Below are 24,934 nucleotides of genomic sequence, written 5' to 3' on the forward strand. Positions count from 1 at the left end.
TTAAGTAACCAGAGTGTTTATACAGCAGATGTCTCAACTGTAATTCATTAAAAACAAATTAATTTTGCTGGTTTTTTTAACAATTTACACAAATATTGACACATTTATTTTTCAGGGGTCAATTGAATCTGAAAATATAAGGCACAGATCTTTTGATATCGTGGAGACTTTCAAAACCTGAATTTTATCCAAAACATGAAGGTTTTTTCTGCTATTAGGTATTCTGGAGAGAAGGTGACAAAGTACCCATAATTATTTTTTTTCTTTTTATTTTTTTGCTTTTTTGAGGAGAGGTGCTCTCTAAACAGCCACTGACCTTTTCTCATGTGTTGATTTTGGGTTTGGTTATATATTTTTTTGAACTTCTCTACAAAACATTGCTTATCTGAATTTTGAAAAAAGAATTGATCTTGGATTATGGTGGTGTTTCTGAATGAGAAATTCATGTCGGGTGCACAGATCCTTAGGAAGCTTAAGAACTACAGGAGTTCTCCCCTGGTGTTGTGCTGAATCCAAGAATGAAAATTTGCATATATGTATATATACAGAAAAAAGTAATTTCTTTATGATCTGAGTTCCTAAAGTGTCCTAACTTTTTTTTTTCTTTTAAGAGTAGATGTATAAAGAATTCAGGACCAAATTTATAGTAAGAGAGATCCTCACTAATGCAATTTTGATATTTTTCTGATTTAAGTAGGTAAGAGTGATCTGAAGGATAACAATACTCTTAGTTTGTAGAAAGAAATGCATTATTTTCATTTCATTCATGTATTTCTGATATTCTACTAATTTTTGTTGTTCTGTCAGAGCTCTTGATTATTTTTACATAGTTATGAACTGCTTGCAGGTAACAAAATAGCCCAGATAATTCTTCAATGATTTAGGCTTATTTTCAAAGGAACTAAAGGATAATTGAAGATGAATTTCCTAAATCATTTGTACTGTGAGACCATATCTTGATCTTTAATCTCATCCTCTTTATTCAGGAAAAACTTCACAGAAGCAAAAGGAAACCAAGCTTTAGCTGAGTCAAGAGTTTAGATGCTAGTGATTAAGTTCTTTTGGTCACTAAGATCTCTAAAATGGCTTTTAGTGTAAATATTTTCCATCTTTATTTTGCTTTTCCAGTCCTCCACAAGCAGCCAAGAGAAGTGTGCCTTTGTTTGCTGGAACTTGGAAGGATTGCAGCAAGGTAGGTGAAAATATTTAAAGTATTAACAGCTACTCATGTTTTTGACAGCACTGACTATTGAGAGACTTACTAAACTGTTGCATCTTAAGCTAACTTTTACACTGATTAGGTTCAAAGAAAACATTTGTCTATATGTTACTGAAGAACGTGTTGTGGGCAGTTGTTTAAACAATATAAGGAAATCTGTATTAATACAGTGAAGGTATTTGTTGGCTATCTTCATATTAGAAGGAAAGAGGTTTTCTGTTTCTGTGTTTGTTTTTTCCAAAATAAATCTTTGAGCTGTTTCTCCTTCTAACAATCATATCTGTCTATAAACAACAGAGACTTTGTTAACTTAACTGATAATAAACTGATTTTCAGATGACCTAAATCTGACCATTTATTTAAGTGGACATAGCCTTGATTTTCACCAGGGCTGTCTGTCAGCTGTTTCTAACCAGGCTGGACTGTCAACAAACTGTATCATTATCTTCACTGTTGAGATAACTGTGACTTTTGCTAGCCCAAATGATGGTAATTAGAATGTAATACCCCTTTTTGCAAATACAGATTTACCAGTGCAGTGCATCAGGTTTGTCACAAAATGTATGAACAACGGTGCTGCTGCCCAGTCTTGCATGTAAATTACGATTGTATCCGTCCCCGAGTGTTGAACTGGAGTGCCTTGCTATTCAAGTAGTCTCATGAATTTTGGTAGAATTCCTTTTAGTTACAATTAATGTGATAAAGACATCCGTTTGTTTCTACTTTAAGAACTAATATTTTCATATTGGAATTGCATTATAGGTAGCCATATTTTTAAGTACAACTCACTTGGGAAGCTACTTAATTAAATTTGTTTCTTGGTAGAGTTTCTAAAATCCCCCTTGTTTTCAGTGGAAATTTGTATAGGCATAGAATTGGCAAAAAAAAAAAAAAAAAAAAAGAAAGAAAAAAAAGAAAAAAAAGAAAGAAAAGAAATTTCCAGTTTGTAGGGAATTTTCTTTTTTTCCTCTTTCTAAAATTTGGATTCAGTCCAACGTGGCCCCAAAATGACTTTTTAATTTAATTTTCCATGAACAAGAAAATATTCTGATCCCATAGGTTCTCCCTGAAAGTCATCTTCAGGAATGTTACTTTAACTGTGCAGATATATTGGGGTCCCAAGACACCCAGGGTGGAGGTAGACCTTCCAGTTTCCAAAGACCCTAGTCCCTACAGCTGTAGCTGTCAAGCATGTCTGCCTTGGTCTGAGGACTTGGCAGTATCCAACTTCATCAGGGAGCACACGTCAGTGGTTAGACAGTGTTGGATTCTGCTAAAGCTGATGGAGTTAGATGTAGTTCCATAAAAGTATGCATTTAACCAACTAGCGTTTTTGCAATGAGATCTGATTTCTCATTAGGTATACAAGGGAATATCTATCCTGTTACATTTGTCTTTTGTCTTAAGCTTCCATGTCTCAGAAGTTTGCTGTTTGAGGCATGAAAATGAATACTGAGGGATATTATGCTTTTGTTTATTAAGCATATCTATCTCTTTGTCTTTCAAAATAACAATTTTATTTGCATATAAAATACATGTATCATCTTTATATTATAAACATACATGTGCTATAATATATAAAATATATTAATAATAATATATTTATTTATTATTTTTAGCTTAGGGGTCAAATAGTATAAGTTTGTGTGGGTTTTTTGGCTTGTTCCTGCTATAACATCTCTTCCTCACCTTACCAAAAAACAAAAACCCAAACAAAAAAAACTGTTCAGTACAGATTACCTTGTAAGCTTCCAGGGTGCACAAAAAAAAAGTGTTGAAGGGAAACATTAGGTTTATATAATTGAAAAGCAAATACATGATGTCAATTCTGCGGAGCTGTGGTTAACTAGAACTATATGTAAAAGGAAAATAGACAATATTTTTCTGTTGCCTCCACTAAGCGTATGGAAGAACACATTAAACTGACATTACTGTTGTACTGCTTTAAAGAGGAGAAGCAAACTAGGTCTGTTAACAGTCTTTGGGGTCTGCTTTCCAGAACAGAAGCCATAAATAGAGATCTTTAAAAAGCTGCCTCAATGAATTTCTAAGGAACCAGAAGAGTAAGGGACACTGAATAATTCATTAATACTTTTCTCTTCCTTCTCTGCTCTGGAAGTAGAAAGTTGTGCTCAAAGTGGCCTGTTCACCAACAGAAGCCAGCACATAGCCCCTTAGCACCATTTGCCCAACAAGATTACTGTTAGTCTTCAGAGTCTAAAACACTCATAAGTCAGTGTAATTCTGTCTCATCAATGAAAATTGGCTTGAAATTGGGCTATAAGTTAATGAGTTTGTGAGCTGTTTAACTAGATAACTAGATTTGTCCCAGGATCACCTGTCAGGAAACCACCTTTTGCTAGCTGTACCTCCATTGTCTTTGTGGAGCTGAGTGCTGGTGCCTGGGCATGCGGAAATGCAACTGGGGCAGCCAAAGCTAAGCACTACCTGTGGTAGAGGAAGGCTGAGCTAGGGGCCACTTAACCAAACTGGACATATGCAGGTTAGTGGGATGAGATGCGTTACATTTGAGGGTGCTGAGGGAGCTGGCTGATATCACTGCGAACCCACTCGTCTTTGAGAAGTCATTGCAATGGAGTGAGGTTCCTGACGACTGGAAAAATGCAAATGTTGGGCCACTCTTGAAGGGCAAGAAGGAGGATCCAGAAAACTATGGGCCATTCAGCCTAACCTCAGTCCCTGGGACCAATCCAGTAGAGCACATCCTCCTGGAAGCTATTTCCATTCACTTAAAGAACAATCAGCGCAGATTTTCAAAGATCAGATTGTGTCTGGCTAACCTGGTTGCCTAATATGATGAGACAGCTAGCTCTGTGAATGAGGGGAGATAGATATCACTTACCTTGACTTTAACAAAGCTTTTGATGTCATCTCCCATGGCACTTTTTTAGCTGAATTAGAGAGAGGTGGACTTGATGGATGGACTACATGGTGCATGGTAAACTGGTGTGACTGCTTGGCTCAAAGAGTAGCTGTTCAAAGCCCAGCTGGCAGCTGGTTATTAGTGGCCCTTACCAGGGATTATACAGTGGCCAACTATCGCTCAATGTTTTCATCAGCGATCTAGATAATGGGATGGAATGCACCTCGGCAACTTCACAGATGACAGGAAGCTTTGGAGAGAATAGTCTGCAGGGTGCTGTGCGGTAGGGCTGCCGTCTAGAGGGACAGCGGTAAGCCGAAAAAATAGGCTGACAGAAACCTTGTGAAATTTAAGACAAATGCAAAATTGTGCACCTAGGTTGGAATACCTTTGTGCAACAGTACAAGGTAGGGCCTGACTGTCTCAGCAGCAGCATCGCAGGAAAGGGCCTTAGGGGCCACCTGGAAGTGGACAGCAGGTAGAATGTGGGTGGGCAGGTGCCCTTGTGGCAATGAAGGCTGACCACACGCTGGACTGCGTCAGTAAGAGCAACGCCTGCAGGTTGAAGGAAATGCTTATTAGTTGGAACATGTGATGTATGACTGAGAGCTGGGTTGCTTCAGGCTGTATAAGAGGGAGATAAAGTTGCTGTCTTCCTCTACCCAGTGAGGGGTTCCAGGGAAACAGACTGTTTAGGAAGTGCCCATTGAAAGGATGAGAGGCAGCATTCAAAAATGGCAGCAAGGGAAATTCTGACTACATGTAAGGGAAAAACATTCACTGTGAGAGTGGAGAAGTACTGGAACAGCCTTCCTAGTGAGGCTGTGGAACTTCCAGCCTTGGAGTTGTTCAAAACTTAACTGGACAAGGCCTTGCACAACTTGCTCTAACTCTGAATTTGGCCCTGCCTTGAGCTGAGGTTTGGAACAGCTGATTTCCAGAAGTCCCTTTCAAACTAAATTGTTCTGTGATCCTGAAAGAAATAGGTACTTAATCAAAATAGAATAGCCTGATAAACTCTCCTGGATTTTGGTTGTTTTATAAACACAAAATTCTGAGATCATCTTGTGAACTTTGAATATATAAAATAGGCCATTGTGTGCTCCAGTAGGTTTCATGTGGGTAGAATGAGAGCGTTGATGAGAGAAGGAAGGAAGGAAGAGTCTTCTGGAATATAATTGTGCCTTGGCAACATACAGCACTATGGTAGTGGGTTACACATGTCTGGCCTTTTTGTACAATATTTTAAAGTTGGAGTGAATCATTTCAGCTGAAGTGATGCAAGAGCCAAATCAATCACTCTTCTATGTAATCTTTGTAATGAGCACTTAATGGAACAGTTGATTATTTGCTAATAGCATTTGCTAATGCAATTGCATGTGCTGTCTGTGTATAGAGAGCAAGATTATATGATAGACAGCAGCTAAGTTACCTTTTCTGCAGAAAGAATGAAGTTCTTATGTAGCTATTAAATTTTGGAAGGCTAAACAACTGCCAGATGACTTTTGTATGCAATTAGTCTGTTGAGCAATTTCAAGATCTTTCTGCTATTGTATTCAATTTTTCCTTGGGAAAAAATGGGAAGTGGTGCTCTTAGAAGTCTACTGGGGATCATGTTACAGTCTGATGCTGCTTCATTTGTAGTTATGAGAAGGCAGGCTAGAAAAGAGCAGGAAAGGAAATTCTTAGCATACCTTCCAGAACAGACTTTGTACCTTTTCTGCATGACAAACCCCTCTCAGAAAAGATTTGTTTCTACCATTTCAGTTTTTCAGTGCCTTTGTTTCAGGTTGATGCAGTGTGTGAAGAATGTATGTTTGTTTATTTTATTGAGTTCATCAGCAGAAGAAATTTAGAATACTTAAATTACAGGGAACGATAATAGTCTGTCACAGTGATAAAAACTGGAGATTATGAAAAGCAGCAGAAGCAAAGAAAGCAGCATTACTTAGAATAGAAGAGGTTTATTTGATGAGTAAGGCTGCATGCAGGTGTAGGCTTGGAGCCCAGTGGGAATTTAATGATTTACAGCCTGTCGGCATCTGCAGACAGACAGGAAGTAAATGGATTGTATATAAGTGCTTGCTTCAATGTTGGCTGACTTTTCATTAGGCAGGCTGCACCAGTTAGAAGCCAATACAAGCACAGATTTGGTTCTTAGTTTTCTTTATATTAATTTACTAGGCCCTAGTGTGACTAAATTAAAATTTATCAAAAAAATACAAGAGGCAGTATATACACTTACATCCTTTTTCTTTAGGATTTTAACATTATTATTATATTTAGCTTAAATTTTCATATTTTTTTAATTACTGCTCAATATTTTAGTGTCCAGATCTTTAGCTAGGATAAGTCAGCATAGTTCTGCATCTGGCCTATAGACTTTTCTACTACAGAAGAAAATATGGTTTCATTTACACAAGAAATTTGCTATGAAAACTATATCTAGAATGATAACTTTTTGAAGCTGAAGTCTTTCTCTGGAAAAGGAGATCTCTTGATTTTTCTGTTTTTGTTCAATGTTGGCAAAGAAAAAAACAGAGGGGAATTATCAGTGATTAGGAAAATAGGATGGGCCTTTGGACTCCTGAGATCTTTCCAAGCTCTGCTTCTTGCTGAGATACTGACATTCATTTGCCATAAAGCTTTCAAAAGCAGGCACTGTTTTTAAGAGCCTCACTCTTAAGTGCTCTGTTTGAGATACTCCACGCCAAAATTGCACGTATTTGTTTTAGTTGGAGCTACAAGTATTTTGCCACTGTATACAGAGATCTGACGATTGGCAGTCAACTCTAAGGTTAAAAAAAACAACAGCCACTCCTGAAAAACATTAGCCTTAAATGTCTCAATTTATTTATCTGTAAATTGTGTGCGGTACCTGTGCCCAGGATAATCTTGTGTCTTTAATCCTTTTCCATGTGGATTTCTTTGAAAACTGTGAGCAGAAGGTGTAAGAGATCAAGTAATTTGAAAAGATATTCTAAAATAAAAATGCTAATGTGCTGAACTTAAATCATATCTACATGATAAAGCAATTTTTGAGGCCTTTTTTGTTCATAAGTTATTCATTCACCGATATGTAGGTTATGATACAGATAGAGAAATTGAGTAAAATCTATATTTGCTGTAAACTTGATTAAGATGCCATTTAGTTTCATTCTTCGTATTAATTCAAAATGATGGCATCAGTGACCGATGTATTTTGTACTCCTTTATTGATGTACTTAGGAATTTGTTATTGCACAAGAGTGCAATATAGAATGCATAAATTCTATCCACCATGTTGTGTTAAAATATGAAATACTTTGTAAGGACTAATAATTTGTTTGCATGTTTTCAAAAGGTTTGGGGTGGAGCCTCCTGGATTAATAAAGTTGGAAAAGGAGATTGAACAAGAGGAAACACTTTCAGCCCCCCTTCCATCTCCTTCACCCTCACCAACAAAGTCTCCGGGGAAAAAGAGCACAGGGAAACTGTTGGATGATGCTGTAAGTGTGTGGGGAAGCTTCTCTTTCTCTGATCTATTCTGGTATGCACTTACTTGCAAAGCACACAGAAGCCTGAGTTTAACATCTCCCTGTATTTAGAGATTTGCAGGCTGCTAGAGTAAATTTATTTTTGACCACAATTATTTACGCCTGAAGTTTGGAAAAAATGTAGCATTGTGTAGGAGATCTGCAGTTTAGCCTAGCTTTGTGCTTAGGGCCAAGTTCCCTTCTTATTACAAGATTTTCTTTTTTTGTTCAGTTCTTATTCATCAGCTCCCACTTGGTGTTATGTCTGAGAGAGAAAGGAATCAGGATTATGAGATTTGGCCCATAATGGCTTGTACAAATTGTTAACAAACACTTCTGAGTTATCTCAGCCTAATTTTTATGCTGCAGTTCTGCGTGTTTCTCTCACAGTAAAAATCCAGCATTTTTTTCTCATTGTTAGCAAGAAAGTATCTTGCTTTGAATTTCATTAAACTCTTTGCACTATATGTAGTGCTCATTTCTGTTATAAACCTTAGAGGGTTTCATTTGAAACAGCTCAGATGAAAAGCACACATTTTGAGACCACGAAGAGGTTAAACTTGAAAAGTACAAATATATTCCATAAAAAGAAGCAGTTACTATAGTAACTGCTATATTACATGGTAGATGTGCCACCTGGGAGTTACAAAGCACTTCTTGAAAAATCCATGTGCCACTCTTCTGTTACAATGAGCAGATGGAATATAATGTTTGGTCATTTTTTTGAAAAACTTTGTATTATTTGATGCAAATAATTACATTTAACTTTTCTTACATTTTGTATTTCTTCCTCAACTTTCCGGAAGCACACACTCACGCTTTAAGAGAATAGAGAAAGAATGTTGTGTGTAGAAGGAGGGGTGTGATTGTGTATCTTGCAGGAAAGGAGCAGAGAGTATGAAGGTTGTCTCCAACCACCTCCTTTAATTTAGAAAGCAGTAGGGATAGAAACAGAGTGGAATTCATCCAGCTAGATTCCTGACCCTCACGGCCCCAGACACTCACAACATAGAATAGCAGCAGTGCTCATATAGTCCAGACACGAAATAAAATAGGATATACTTCTTCGCTCTGCTTCCTTATTTGATTTCCAAATTCCACTCAATAATACTTCTGTGTCCTTTGGGATAGTAAGGTAATGGAAGCCTCAACAACAGGATCAGCAGTGAAGGTCTCATTATCCTCTGTTTTACACCATTATAAATCTGTTGGCTTTCGTTTTCTACAGCACTGAAATGGCTCTGTTTTGCTCACACAGTGCAAAACAACCTTGAACCAGTTAGGCCCAGCTACTCTGGGTTTTTGCATGTTTAGATGAACCCTTGTAGATAGAGTTACTAAGGCATTTTTCACATAGCTCGTCTCTTGGCTTCAGATTTCAGGAGTCTCCAGAAGTGATAACTACCATAGGATATTATGTCAGAAATCCCTGATTATCAGGGAACACTCAGAAGGCCATTGCCAGATAGACTGAGTTGGCTTTTAGAGGGTTTTGTACTGTATTCCAAGAGACATAGAAATGCACCTTTTGCACCTTCAGCAACCTATACTGGATTTAAGTCATCGTCTGCTGCTTTCACTGAAGTTATTTCTATTATACAGTGACTGTCTGAATAGTTTGACTCTCCAGAAACTGAGCCTAACTCTCACCCGCTTCTTCATAGGAATCATTGAATAATTGCTCTTAAAATAATTCAATACATTCAGATTGAGGACAATTCATGTGATACTTGAGAATCACTTTTTGTGTGTCGAATACCTGCCCAGTCCCTCTGCTAAGTTTAATTTTAAAATGAAACATTTTTCACAAAGATAACCCACCTTATTTAGAAAAGCTAAGATTAATTACCAACAATTAATCCACAAGGTTATGAAGTTATGTAGATAACAATACTGAATCATTTTAGAAATAATTTGAAAGTCTTCAAATCAATTAAGAGGGCTACTTTCAAAAGCATCTTTGCCTCCCATTTGTAGCATAGAAAGGGTAATTTTTGTTAATTTTTAACTTCTTTCCACTTTGCTTAATGTACCAAAGCTTTCTGTTAACAGCAGATCTGAAAATCATTCCTTCTTCTTAATATTCAAGACAACCAAAATATATATCGGTCCCATAGCTTTGCCCTGTTTTTCTTTTTTTCCCCCCTAAAACAGTTTAAGACTTTCATCTGTTAGCTGTTCTGAGATTATTCTTTTGCAGTCATCAGTCTGTTTTTTACAGGGTCTTGTTTTAAAAACTATCTGAAAAGGTCTTTGGAATATTACCTGAAGTGGACAAAACCTTTAGGAAGTTCCTCCAGCTTTTTATGTTGTTTGCCACCAACATATTCGGTCAGTTCCCACTGAAGAAAAGTGGAATATGTGAAAATGTTGTACTTGTCACTGTTCCTTAACAGAAGTGCAACTGGAATGTCAAATAAGAGTTTGCTCAAACAGATCTGCTCTTTGGCATTGATGGCTGTGCTACTTCCAGATCACCTAAAAGTTCAGAACACACTTTCACTAAACATGAATGCCTTTGGTAGCACATAAAAGTCTAAATTTTCACAGGAGGCTGCAGTCAAGCTGATGCAACTGACAAAAAGTAGTTTTCATCTGTCTTTTCTTAGCCCTTATTGTTGGAGTGCTGTAGTCAGGTTTGGCCTTGCTAGAGTAGAGTACTCTTGAGCCTCCTTTAAATTATACTTGATTGCACTAGTTGCCTAAGCTGGATATCATCAAACGATGGCAGCAGTACTGGGGAGCATCTTGGCATGGAGTTGACCAGCAGAGGCTGGGCACGTGGGCATGATTCTTTGATTGCATTTTTCTCCTTACAAACCTTCTGAAATACAGTGAAATTAACTTGGGCCATGGTTTGTGATTATGTCACAATATCCTCTGTATACTTTTATTAAGGTGCAAGTACACTATTTGAAAGAGCGAAGTGAAGGTGCTGGACATGGCCTTTTGTCAATAAGCAGAATTACTTCTACATCTACTATATTTATTTAGAAGGGAAAATACATTGTTGTGACACCTTCATTTTGTCTGTCAGCCATACGTAGCACTCTGTCGCCTTGACTGTTTCTCCATAAAATACTGAGTACAGAAGTTTGACACTGAACTCAGACTGACAAACCACTGGCTGGTTACTTTTCTCTGTTAAACAGGGCAAATTTCACGTTGACCCGTGTGATGCTTGTGTCTGTTTTGCCTCTTCACAACTGGGAACTCCTTTTTGACATTGGAAGCCCCAAAGTCTAGGATTTCAGATGTAGTTTGAAACACTGGCACACTTGTTCCATTTTAATATATCTAGTTTTAAGGAACTGAGCATAGAGGAGTATTTAATGTTAGCATTTTTTAAATTCATTTAATAGAATTTAGCTTTTATTTTAAGTACAGCCAGTTACTGAGTCTGGCTAAATTTAGTCCAAATCCTGAAGGATTTGCACAAGCAAATTGTACTGACCTTTCTGAGAGGTAGAGGGTGCTGATGCAAAAGTTCCCTTGCATTGTGATCTACAGGAAGGACTGTTTGTATTCTGAGATTACACTAGATATGCTTGGCCAGTGAATAAGCTGAAAAGACAGTGAAGCATTGCCAGATTTTTTCCTTTCTCAGAGTTTCCAAAGAAGTAAAGAACCCTTTTTACCCTCTGAAGCCCATTTAATATATAACCGTGGCGTTCAGATGTATGCAAGATGAGCCAAATCCCGAGTCCTCATTCAGATTTTCTTCATTCATAGTTCATGCAAAACTTTCATAAAAGTCAACAGAATTTTGGCCCAAGTGAAGGGCCTACAGTTTTCCCTTTGAAGCAATGGTATACAAAATAGTGTATCTCAAAAAAAAAAAAAAGGGGGGGGGGAGGGGAACTATTAAAAATATTGAAGTTGAAAGAAAAGTTAAGAAAAAGTTTAAAAGTATCAACAATGAAGATTTAGCAATATCACACTAGGGCAAATATCTTCTTGAATATTTTGCTGTGGATATGTTATCTTAGTTTCTATAACAATTTTTTTTGATTTTTTCAGGTTAAGCACATTTCTGAAGATCCACCTTGTAAATGCCCTAATAAATTCTGTGTGGAGCGCCTTTCACAAGGAAGATACAGAGTTGGAGAGAAGATTCTCTTTATTAGGGTAAAGATTTTATTTTGTACTTCATAGAGAATTGTTAGTATCTGCTTCCTTCTCCTTTGGAAATGATATCACTGATTAATAGGAGAAAGTATTTCCTTTTAACCAGCACTGCCTCAGTTTTATGACACTGTCAGGGAATAAAGAAACCACAGTGGGTTAACTGGCCCAAGCAATTAACAGCATGCGGTAGATTCTCCTAACTCAAAGTTATTGAATTTGCTCTGTCTTTGATCAGTGACAACCAAAAGTCCTCAGAAATTGAGATGATGGCTTCCTCGATCCTATTTGAAAGAACATCCACTTCATCATAATAGCCATCCTCCCACTTTGTATTGATATTTGATGGATCAGGAAAGAGATCAAAGACTTCATGATCACCAAGCTGCCAAGTTATGACTAAGACATATTGCTAAAGGAGGATGAGGAAAACCGTAATGTCCATACTACTTCGTTTGAGTAACAGATATTTCAAATCCCAGTGCTGCATATGTAGATTTCATATGTAGTATATAAATTCTCATACCACAAAGTTAACTGTTAATATAAATATTTGCTAACATTATCTGGCTGAATTTGTCACAAAGATACTATCCAAACTTCATTTTGATCCTCTTAATCTTTTGTATATATGCTTACAGTGATAATGTGAAAATATTCTAATCATCTGATTTTGTAATAGTAGGGCTAGAATTTGATTCATGTTATGCTTCTTTCTGTTTCCCCTTTTTCTTTCAGAATGCATGCCATTCTGACAGAACTATATTTCTTGCTCTCCAAGGAACTGTTATCCCTGTTTTCCTAAAGGCACACAACTCTGATGTGATAAAACTGAGGATTTAGCTCTTGTTATGAGAACAACAGAAGTCAAAGGGAGTCCATCCCAACTATAGAAGTCAAGTAAAGTAAAACACCGGAGTGCTTGCTCTGTTATAAACCTATAATTAGGTTCCACTGAAGTCAAATTTAGATAAGGGTTTAGGTAGTCCCTTGTGTAGAAAGTTGGGAACACGTTTAAGTGCTGAACAGGGATTGAGAACTTTCAGTTAATTCAGTAGTAGCTCTGAAAGAAGAAGAAATATAGGATTTGTCACAAATAGTTTGAGATTTAACATGCTAATATAAAGGATTAGTGGCTTTTCTTTTTCATAGCCAGTGAAACTTCTTTTTAATTCTGCAATACTGGGAGGGTATTAAACCTAGTAGCTTCGAACCACTTTGAAGAAGTAGTTAATGTTCATTGACCAAAGGTCCCATATCTTCATTTCTGTTTATCATTTGTGGTAGTTTTTTGTTTGTTCATTTCATGAAAACTTGAAGTTAGATTCTAAATGGAAAGTAGGTGCAGCTTTTTAGCTGCACATTTAAAACATTCTTGTACTAAATGGGTGTTTAATAATCTGACGCAGTTTACCACTTCTGTTTTCTTCCTTTTGCTTTTAATTTCAAATAACAAATATCAAAGTACTTAAAATCTTTTTTGCTGGCTTCTTTATTATGCAATCTAGTCCAAGTCCGATTTCATTCCAAGTTTGCAAACAAAACACCCTTTTCACATCACACTACTGCATTCCAAGTAGAATTGTGCCAAAAAATATAACAGTAATATAGATTAGACATTAAACCACAGTGTTAGAGATCTTTCTTATAGCATTGATGTCAATGGAAATTTGCCATTAACTTCAATGGGAGCAAGCACATATTCCTAGGTTTTAAAAGACAGTTGTCCTTGGTTTTGGTTAGTTAGAATTTCATTATGAAACACTCCACTGGATTGCAGTAAGTTTTCGCCCTTCATTCTACATATTTTTATTTGGTACATGAATAGATTTATTAGGCTTTCTTTGGAATCTTTTGAACACTTCCTTATAAGGAAACACATTAAAGGGATGAATAGCTGACATTTAGTTTTGTTGGTCAGTTGGCACCTTCTTCTGATGCTACTGAAAGAGTTCCTCCTACCTTGTATGTTCTGTATACAGCAGAGTAAGTTTTCTCTGGACATTGTCATCAGTTATGCCTTGCCTGTGAAATAACAGGTTAGAGATGGTATGTCTGGAATAACCTTATAAGTTATTGCTGCTCAACCAGATATTGTCTGCTTGTTTAGAATCCAACCTGTTTCAGCTGAATCAGGATAAAAGTTTTTACTAATTTCTATAGATTAATTCTGTATCACAGAATCATGCAGAATGGATGGGGTTGGAAGGGACCTCTGGAGAAGTCATCATCTAGTCCAACCCCCCTGCTCAAGCAGGATCATCTAGAGTATGTTGTCTGGGATCGTGTCCAGATGGCTTTTGAATATCTCCAAGACTGGAGACTCCACAATATCTCTGGGCAATTTGTTCCAGTGTTCAGTCCCCCTTACAGTGAAGAAATTTTTCCTCATGTTCAGATGGAAGTTCTTCTGTTTCAGTTTGTGGCCATTGCCTCTCATCCTATCACTGTGCACCACTGAAAAGAGTCTGGCCCCATCCATTTTATACGCCCTCCCTTCAGATACTTCTATGTATTGATAAGATCCCCCCTCAGTCTTCTCCAGGCCAAACAGGCCCATCCTTTCAGCCTTTCCTCATGTGAGAGATGCTCCAGTCATCTTAGTAGTCATCTTAGTAGCCCTTTGCTGGGCTCACTCCATTAGCTGCATGTCTGTCTTGTACTGGGGAGCCCAGAACTGTACACAGTACTCCAGAGGCAGCTTCACCAGGGCGGAGTAGAGGGGGAGGGTTACCTCCCTCGACCTGCTGTCAATGGTCTTCGTAATGCAACGCAGGGTACCATTGGCCTTCTTGGCCACAATGGAGCATTGCTGGCTTATGGTCAGCTTGTCCATCAGGACTCCTAGGTCCTTCTCTATAGAGCTGCTTTCCAGCAGATCGGCTCCCAGCCTGTACTGGTGCATGGGTTATTCCTCCCTAGGTGTGGGACGTGGCAGTTCCCTTTGTTGAACTTCATGAGGTTCCTCTCCAGCCTGTCAAGGTCCGTTCGAGTGGCCGCACAACCTTCTGGTGTATCAGCCACTCCTCTTAGTTTTGTATCAGCAGCAGAATTGCTGAGGGTGCACTGTCTCCCTTCATCCAGGTCATTGATGAGTAAGTTAAACAATACTGGACCCAGTATTGACCCCTGGGGGACACTGCAAGCTACAGACTTTGTGCCGCTGATCACAACCTTCTGATGTCTGCCATTCAGCCAGTTCTCAAACCACCTCACTGTCCACTCATCTAGCTTGCACTTCCTGAGCTTTCTTATGAGGATGTTATGGGAGACAGTGTCAAAAGCCTTACTGAAGTCAGGGTAGACAACATCCACTGCTCTCCCCTCATCTACCCGGGCAGTCATTCCATCATAGAAGGCCATCAGACTGGTTAAGCATGATTTCCCCTTTGTGAATCCATGCTGACTACTCCCGATCACCTTCTTATCCTTCACGTGCTTAGAGATGGACTTTTCTCAGCTTCTTCTGTACCGATTGATGAGCACGGTTACTTGTGAATAGTATAGCTGGTCAAAAAACCTTCAGCCAGAGCTGCAATTTTCTTTAAAGGCAATATGATTTTGCTGAAGCAAGTCTAAGCAAGTCTCCATGGAGGCTTATTCCAAGGCTTGTTCCAGTGTTGGAGAGCTCAGGATTTCTTTATTCTGTCTGTGCAGGAAAGCCTTGGGGAAAGTCTAGGACTTATTCCTTTCATGGACACATTCGGTGTGTGGGTTTTTTTTCAGGTTTTCATAACATGGAAGTACTCCTTTCTTAGCACTTTCAGGCAACAGCCACATCTGCAGGCACAGTGAGTTTGAGGTCGGCCATAGTTTTAACAGCTGAAATCAAAGTACAGCTAAGAAATAAACTTTAACATAGTGAAGGTTTGAGTCTCACTGCTGTAGTTGCCTTGCTGATCTTATTGTAGATGCCTAATATTACAGAGCTGATTTCCAAAATGACAGTTTGTCCTTAATTCTGGTTTTTATTGATGGTATTAGGTATTAGTGTAAAATTTACTAAAGTTGTACTTGGCCCAGAAAGTAGAAGAGGTACTAAGTATCTCTGTTGGTAAGGTCTGCTCTTCACTTCTGTGAGACGCTTACCTACCTAATAAGTATGGTTTTGGGAGATGGGGGGGGGGGGGGGCGAAAAGGGGGGTGCTGTTTTTTAATATATGGCTGTTGATGCCCACATCTCTTTGGAAATGACATGTTTGCTTCTAAAACATACATGTTACATAGAACATTGAAAATGTTACAGTTTGTCCATTGTTTTAAGTTGGCCGAATATACCTATCTTTGTCTCTATTAGATATTGGCTTTCTCCGGTGACCTCCTATTGACAGTGATGATGTCTGAAAATCAGTAGTAGTTAGTTTTAATGATGCTATGGTTATGGCATGTGATAGAACACTGTAAGAGTTAAGTTTAGAGTCGAGTAAATACCTAGCAGCTGATGGTTTGGATGACTGAAAAAAAAGACAAATATTTGATAATATCATCACTGTAATAAATTTTTGTTTCATTCTAGCTCTGTAATCTCTCTTTAAAAAAAAAAACAATTCTCAATTTATAGCTGCATGTAAAATAAGTAAACTGCAACATAAAAGAAAAAAACTTGATGGAACACAGAATTCCTGCAAAAATCACGAAAGTTATGCTTGTCAATCTGAAGTTTGTTAAGGAAAAAAACTTTGGAATAAGCAGAAAACCCAAGGGAGACCGTCCTTCAAAACTTTTCTCATATATTAGTATTTTCTCAAGTGAATGGTTGCTTTAAAATTAATGTAACGATTTTTTCATATGGAAAAAGGTTGAAAGTTGAGATGAAAATTCGCAATCCTGTATGCATTTGTGAAAAAGCGCAAAGAAGCAAAATATAAATAATGGAAATCCATGCAAACGTTAAGAGACCTCTTAAGTCTGCTGATAAGAACATTAGTTTAGATGAGATCTGTGTGTGCCATCTACAATCAGTTATTTGCATACTCACTCCCTGGATCCCACTGTTATGCCATTAAGTGGTTTAGTAACAGGGAACAGATAGGCCTCAATCTCTCCAAGTAATATTGAAGTAATAAGCCTATTTATAAAAATAAAAAGAATAACAAGATATGAAAACTTTCATTGCACAAAAAGGCATGTTTTATAACTTGGACAATGGAGTCATAGAGTTTGAAGTGCTTATTTCTTGCAGAAGGCAGTAGAGAAATTTTTTAGATTAACAGAGAATTTTATTGCAAGAAAGTCAGTCAGGCTGGATCAGTTTAGAAAAAGGTAATTTTTTAAATTTTGAATTTCAGTGACAAAAATACCCTTATTTCAAACCACCTTACACTTAATATGATATGAACATAAGGATGTACACTTTCCACAGACTAGCAAGCCTCTCTCCTAAGGCGCATCCGTTGGCCCATACCCTTAATAACATACAATCACTGAGCTCTGCACGGTGAAAATTTGTTGTCTTTGTGACAGTGGAGTCAACTTACGTGATATAATAGTTCCTAGCTTTGAAACCTGTGATTCATCTTGTAACTTATAGGTCCTCTGTACCTGGCAGACCAAATGATAAGTATGCAGTTGCTTTTACAGTTGTTACCTTGTGTTTTTGAATCGTTCATACCACTTAGCATTATTGTCTTGTAGTAATAATAAAATAGTTACTTAATAGTAGCTCCCTCTAAATCCTGGGTAATGAAAGGCATTATTTGGTTGCTATGGAAACTGTAGAAATTTTCTTTTGGGATTTGCTATCAAAATGTATGAATGTGTATATATGGTTACTCTGTAAACAACAATTTGGTGTACATTACTGCCCCTTCATGGTGAGAAAAATGTACTTGTATAAATAAATAAGTACCTGCTACTCCAAACCATTCAGGTGGGGATGAGGTACCAGGTAAGTAATGGAAATAAGGGGAAATGGAAAGCAGATCGATTATACCATTCTCACGACTCAAATGTATTGTTCTGCTCTTGTGATCCAAATACATAAGTTTTAATAACAGATTTTGTTCAGTGTGCTTATGTGTGTAGGTTTTTCTTCAGCACCATTTATGTGGCTTTTGTGCTGTTTTTTATTCTAAGGGTGACTGTAGCAGTTGTTCTATCTTTCCCAGCCCCCTCCCCCTTTTTATTGCTGAAATTCCTTCCATGAAAATTCCTCTGTATCAAATACCTATCAGAGAGATCTCCAAATGTCAAAATCCATTAGTGGATCGGGGGAAAGACACTGCTGTTTTGTTTGTTTTTGATTCATTTCTCCTTATTAATGGGAAGAAATGAGGTCTCCCTAACAGAATGGGAGAAATAGCAGGATACCCAGCAAGAGAGAGCCATTTTGCAAGTGAATTCTGAAAACATGTCTTAGGCCACAGGATATTGGCAGTCACTGGCCTCCTGTTTTGGCTTCAAATCTCTGTCTGCTAGCATTTTTAAACAAATATATTAATTCTCAGCTCTAGCTAAGCTGCAAGAGACACTGCAAAATGCAGGTATAAAGTCTGGCCTTAATTTAGGTCCCCTGCATAAAGTTTTTTGGAAATCTTCCAGCAGTAGGTGGTTGGACACTTCTTCACCATGTGCCATTCCTCTCCAGCTACTTTACCCTCACTGAATAGTTGATGCATTTCAATTTTCCTCTTGCACAGGATTAATAAGGAATTCTTCTCAACTGTCTTGTAGTTTAAAAAAAAAAATCCTTAAAGGGCCAGTAAAATTCAATCTACAGCACTAAAGAGGTCTTGGACAGACAGTGAGACTGAACATGTGTCAGTAGGGTAACTGCAGTCCAGTGCTGACTATAGAACAAGCAGTCAGGAAGTCTGTTTTCTTCTTTACTTTGCAATTAATCTGTTGAGTGACATTAGGCAGACCCACTTTCCCCCCCACCCCCCCGGCTTAAGTTACAGCATGCTTATTCTCATAGTTACATGTTCTGTCCTGCTTCTTCCTGCTTCTCTGGCTTTTGCTTTTTGCTTTTTTATATATATTTTTTTGTTTTACTTCCTGCCTTTAGCCCCTCTTTTGCAGACCTACCAACCTTCGTGGAACAGAAGCCTATAGACCTCTGTCTGTTTATGTTATACTTTATGATGCTGTGTTTCTGTTGAGGGCAAAATGGGTACAGTTCAAATAACTGGTTCTATAAAGACGACTAGACATTTCTAGCTAAATTAAATGGCTAACAGACTTTCAGTGAGGCTTAGCCAAACACACAAAGTATTAGAAACTAAATAATTCTTTTTCTTTGTAGCCCCCTCTTGATTTCATTCCCTATGTTTGTCCCTTGAAACTTTTATTTTTTATGTGGCTATTCATGTTAGCTGAGTGTCTAAAACTTACATTTATCAGGTATATTTTGGAGTGCATATTTAAAAGTGCTGGTTATAAACTTTTTCTTTACAAAAAGTTGTGTAAGTCAAATTCTTTAATGTTATTTTAATGGAAAAGTGATGTAATTATTACTTTTTACTTTCGCTCAAAGGGTGTTCATATTAGACCTGGTTGAAAATTTTCTGGCAGAATGCATCTCCGATGCAATATTCTGATTCAGTGACATTGACAGGCTATTCAATAACCTGGTTCTTTTTCCTGCCAGCTTAGACCCATGAGCTTTAGTTGCCTCCTTCTATATACAGTTGAATATTGTGTCATCTTTAATTCCAAGTGTTTCCCTCTGTGGAATATTTCTTAATGAGAACTCCATTTGGAGAGCTGAAAAATGTTTAGCAAATTATATTGTGAAGATGTGTGATATCCTAGAAAAGCACAAAGTGTCACATTCTAATCCTTGAAATGACTAAATTACACTTAAGGTAACTTTCTACCAAAGTATTCGTAATTTAGGCTCCTAGACTTAAGTTATAATCATGTTAGCTTCCCTGTGTACCAGTGGAAAGACAGAACTCCTCAGGAGGTGGCTCAAAGCTGGATGACAGGGTAGAGTCTTCTGAAGCTAGCTCCATAATATCTTTGAAATATCTCCATAATATCTTTGAAAGCACCACCCAAAGACTCCACTGACTTCCTTAGCGCTGTGATAGAGGCTTTAGGAGCCCTTTGATGCAGCCCCAGATGCAGCCACTGCCTGTAAGAGTTGAAGATGGAGAGAGACCTCCCTGGGCACTGCAGTTCCCTCTCCGAGGCAGCTGGCGGGAATGTTGCAGAGTAAAATCTGCCTGCACGCTGCTGTGTTGGCAGTACTTTCTGTGTGGTAACTAGTCATACAAAAAATTTCTCAAAACTTAAGAGATAGATAAAGCTGGGTAACTTAGCTAGATAAATATGTTAAGTATTATAGATGTTTTCACTATTTGAGGCTTTTTTTCCGCCTTGGGGTGATGAGAATACAAAAATAGACCAAATTATGTAACTCCTCTCCTCCCTTCCCTCTCTTTTTTGTGAAGATATGAAGGAATGCTCTCCCTCGGACCCAGCTGTCATCTTATGTGAAAGGTGTTGGATTGCCATTTGCATATCTAAGAGCCTCGATGAACTGCTGATCCATTCAACCAGTAGTCTACATACAAAAAATACTTTGCAAAATAGAAAGGTCCTTTTAGTTTATTATTAAGAAATACAGGTTGGGTCCCGTAAGTTTATACTGAAAGTGTTAATAGGAGAGAGTATTTCCTTTTTGTTCAGTTGTTTTCTTGTGCTGCATCATAAATTAATCATCATGTAAGAATCCATTTTACACTTATTAGACAACAATTCATTTCATGTTAAGGATGAGATAGCAGTTAGTGTTTGCAGTTTGGAATTAGTAAGCCTGATCTGTTAGACCTGGGAATGCTCTATTTCTGGTGTTTCTTTTTAAGGAAGGTTTCTTATTTAAACCTCTTGGCTTCTGTCAGTGAGGTGAAAAGGTGTCATATGAAATTAATGTGAACAATATTGAACACAGTGAAGGCAGCACATCTGTCTTTTATAGGGTTGCGCTGCAGTATTTTATACGGTAAATGGAAGTTAATACCCTTCACTATAGCTTTAGAAGATTAGTATCTTACATCAATTTAAAAAACTTACCTGATTTTTTTTTAAGCTGTGATTTCCATTGTGTACAGTGTACTGCAAGGGAATACTTTAATACTGTAAGTATAACTCACTATAATGCTACCATTGAGAGAAATTACTGATGCCACATAAGCCTCATTTATTTTAAAACAAAGTTTCTACACTCCTCATAAGAGATTATCATTAGGCATTTGGGACCTAGGCATAAATGTATATTTATTGCCTGTTGCAGTATTCTTTAGTATTAGGGTAATGTTCTTAAAGAACATGTAGCTTACATGAGAATTTCCAACTGGGCTTTATATTTTGACAGGTAAATGATGATTCTACAAAGAATTTAGCTTTGGAATATTTAATACAACGCGGTTTGACCTTTTCAATTCCCGAAATAACTTGAATACGTTAAATTGTATTTTAAAAGGTTGCTTTATTTCTTTTATTTTGTCATAGTCTTATCAATGCAAAAGCAATGTTTTTTTTTCCTCCCGTTGAGTCCAGTTGTGTCTTACATTTGTTCATATTCTTTGCTTATGTTATTCCCTTGATAGCAAACTTCTATTCACGCAGGAAATCCTGTTGACTTCAGTTGACTGTTGCATGCAAGCAAAATTGTTCTTCTCATGTATGCAAAAGCTTGTTCCTCGTGAAGACGGATGAGTTGCACAGAGAGGCAATCTCCATCCTTGGAGTTTTTCGAGACCCAAATAGATAAAGTCTGAGTACCTGGTCTGACCTTATAGTTAACCCTGCTTTAAGCTGTAAGTTATCAGCAAGATATTTTACATACCTAGGGAAAGATTGGCCTCCCCACTGAAGTCAGTGGCAAAATTCTCAGGATTATAAAGATATAAGGATATTAGTTTTCCTGCTATGATACTTTCAAATAAAGTTTGAGATAACAATACTGTTTCCTTTGTATAGTTTTGAAGCTCTTCAGGAAAAAGAATTGTGACTAATTTGTGTCTAAACAGTATCATGCACACTGAAGTCTTAAGGTCCTTTTTGTCTCTAGTTCTACTCTAAGTACATTGCTGTGTCATGATACATGTTGTTTGCTGTTGATAAAGTAAAATGGTCTCATAGTTAACTTTTTTTTTTTAATACTCCTCTTTGCCTTAGATTAAGTTAATAATTTAGGCGGGTATTTATATTCAGTCCTTCCATTTCCTGATTTGTTTGTTGTATGTTAATAAGTAACACCTCTTATCTCAAGGACATAAAATGAGGTTTAGCTGAAAGCATGTGGAGAGACGTGAAGGAGGTGGCTAGGGAAATTCGAAATGACACCATAGTAAACTGCTTTTAGTATTAAAAGATGCACCCTCCCCTCCCCCCCCAAAAAAACAATTAAAAATTGTATTACTTCTTGAACGCATGATTTCTCTGTGTGCCAGAAATTGAAATAATTGCCGCAAGTGACTACCCTAGTTCACATGGGGCCAAAATTATTCTTCCATGGCTCCTGTTCAAATCAATACAAATTTCAAATGATCAACCAAGATCAACATTTGAGCCTTATTTGATATCCTGAGGTTTTTCTTTAATTTCTTCTTGGTATTGGAAGTGGCATTTATGAGTCCAAATCCAATTTCAAGCTTTGTGCATCAATTAATGAATTTTCACAAGAGTTATTTTCTAAATAGTTTTATTTCTTTTGTAATGCAACATTTAAACAGCAATAACTGCTGTCCTTTTGCCTTTTTAAGAAGCTTATTTATAATCACATGAATGCTAAAGAGTAAATTACAACTTAAGGAGACAGATGTAAATTGGCAGACACCAAAGACAGTGGTAGCCCACAGAAGCTAAGGGATAAAACTTCTAGCTTCTCCAAATGCAGAATTTGGAATTAAAATTGGGTACTAAGTTCTGTTATAAGCAATACCCAGTGCCATTATTTATTTCTTCTGAAAATAACAGTTTCCTTAATCTAAGTCCAGAAGTGATTACTCACTGTGGTCTTGCCATAAAGAGCTATTTTTTTGAGGGGCATATGTACGTGAAAACAAATTTTCCCATATATTTTGATCAGAAATGGTAAATGCACAATTTTCTAGGACCATTTTTTGAAATTCAGCTTGTCTTGCAGATCGCATCGAGACCTAATCAGTGTAAAACTGATTTAGAAGTTTTTAAAAGATGACTATTGCATGTTTTACTGGAAGTCTAAAAGCATCTGATATTCTTTTTTTTATCATTAATTTTGGAAACCCAGAGCAAGACAGCGAGAGTCTGGTGCTGTAAAGAAGTATTAAATACAACAAACATTTTCTTCTGGGAAAGATGAGTAAACTTGGGATATCCCAGACTGAACTGCTTATCTGAAAAGTGTTTTCCAAAAACAGGAACTGTAAAACTGAAGGCCAGATGTAGAGTGTTCCCTAAATTGTAAATCAGTGTCAGTTGATTGAGACTGTTCTATAGCATGCTCTCATGCCTTGTTTTTTAACCCTCCAGAATGGATTTAATTTAAGAAAAAAGATGCACACCAGATTACTAAAATTTTGTTTTATCAAATTAGCATTTCAGTCATGGCAACAAATGCTGAAATTCTTATTTAGTTCTTATGAGCACTCCATCTAGATAAACACATGCTGAAATCAGAGCTGGTCTGATCACTTGAAGTTTTGCTGTTAAAAATAGGGGTTTTGACTACACAACTAGATGCAAACTCATTTGTACTTTTTTAAAAGCTGAAAGAGTGCTAGAACCATTGTCCTAAACAAGCCATTTACTGTTGATTATGTGGTAGTGATTGCTTTCATAAACAACACTAAAATAACATCAAGGAAGTTGTTAATTTGCGGGCAGATCTTCCTTTAAATTCTATGACTATAAAATAGATAGTTAGAAGGAGCTGCTGCTTCTGCTGGATTTACTACAAAAAGGCTTTGGCAGTCTGGCTTTTTTTCTTATAATAGCACCTTAAGCACAATTATCTGGTCATCTTAAATTTAATTAAATTCATGTAAAGTTAAAAGTAATTATGTACTCATAAGAACACTTGTTTATTTGGGAAAAGCATGACCGTGAAAAATGACTCTATCATTTAAAGGAAGCACAGCAATCTCAAAGACTTTCAAAATATAAGTGGTTTTGTGCCTTGGTTTCAAAGTTCTACAGGTGTTAAACTACTTGTAGTTTGTGTGATAGAAAGATAGGTATTTTCTTCCTCATTTTTGTTTTACCCCAACAGGCCCCAGTCTGGCACCTTTTCTTTCTTTGAATTTTTTCATTTTTTGTTTGAATGAGATGGAGGTATCAGAGAATACCAAGCAGAATCTGGATCTCCACACGTCTGAATCTCAGCTTCAGATTCCAAACACAGTCTGGAATCCTCTCCATTAGAGCAAGAATGCTTTTAGATAGAGGTGCTTGGCGCAAGTGATTCTGGTGTGACACTGAGGGCCAAAAACTACCACAGCAGATGGTTGGAATACGACCGAGGCCTTTTATCATAGTAACTGACCATTTCCCAGTGCCCTTACACAAATATGACTTTAAATGTGGCATGTTAATAGACCACTTAGAGAATCTTGTAAACGCTGAGTCGCAAAATAAGAATTTCTGTTGTCAGATTTTGTGAATCCTTCACAGACACTTTTAATATTTTGATATCATTTTGGTTCAGTGTATTTATTTGAGTGGAAGACATTTGAAGTCAAGTTAGCTCATATTGGAGGTGGAAAAGCTTCATGTTCCAAAATCTCTCAACTTTTTATCTTTAAGGGAACATATTAAAAAAAGTTTTAAACTCTAGTAATTCTTCTTGTTGCTACTCAATATTTCTCTTTCCATGTTGGACCCAAGAAAACTTTTACCATTAGCTATCCTGTTTCCCTACCAATTAAACTTTTATAGGTCAGTTAGTTTCACCTGCTGTAGTTAATAATGATATTTGAATACTGTTATGAAAAGTAAAATGAATGCTTTTAATTATATGATAGGATTTAAAAATCCCGAACTTATCCTGCTACCACTTCTTTTTAGATATTTTTCTTATCTGTATTTATGATCTGTATTGTTTCATTTCTTCATCCATCTTCACTGTATTGGGCAAGATTTTTTTTTAACAGCAAACAAAAGCAGTCAGTAATTCTGTGCAAATTGCCTGACTTACTGTGGACCTGATTCATAATGCTGCTGACTGTATTACCTTTTTAGACAGTCTTAGAAAATTATTCA

The 24,934-nt window shown here is 37.1% G+C and overlaps 1 protein-coding gene across 1 annotated transcript in view; it reads left to right on the forward strand.

Annotated features, from left to right (window-relative positions):
• The window catches only part of GAS2 (growth arrest specific 2), a 101,418-nt gene that overhangs the window by 46,911 nt on the left and 29,573 nt on the right, over window positions 1–24,934 (forward strand). Inside the window, 3 exon segments of the mRNA XM_064512862.1 lie at window positions 1,129–1,192; window positions 7,447–7,591; window positions 11,639–11,746. Of these exon segments, the coding sequence (XP_064368932.1) occupies window positions 1,129–1,192; window positions 7,447–7,591; window positions 11,639–11,746 (317 nt within the window).

Source organism: Dromaius novaehollandiae, chromosome 5 (genome assembly GCF_036370855.1).
Source record: "Dromaius novaehollandiae isolate bDroNov1 chromosome 5, bDroNov1.hap1, whole genome shotgun sequence".
NCBI lineage: Eukaryota > Metazoa > Chordata > Aves > Casuariiformes > Dromaiidae > Dromaius > Dromaius novaehollandiae.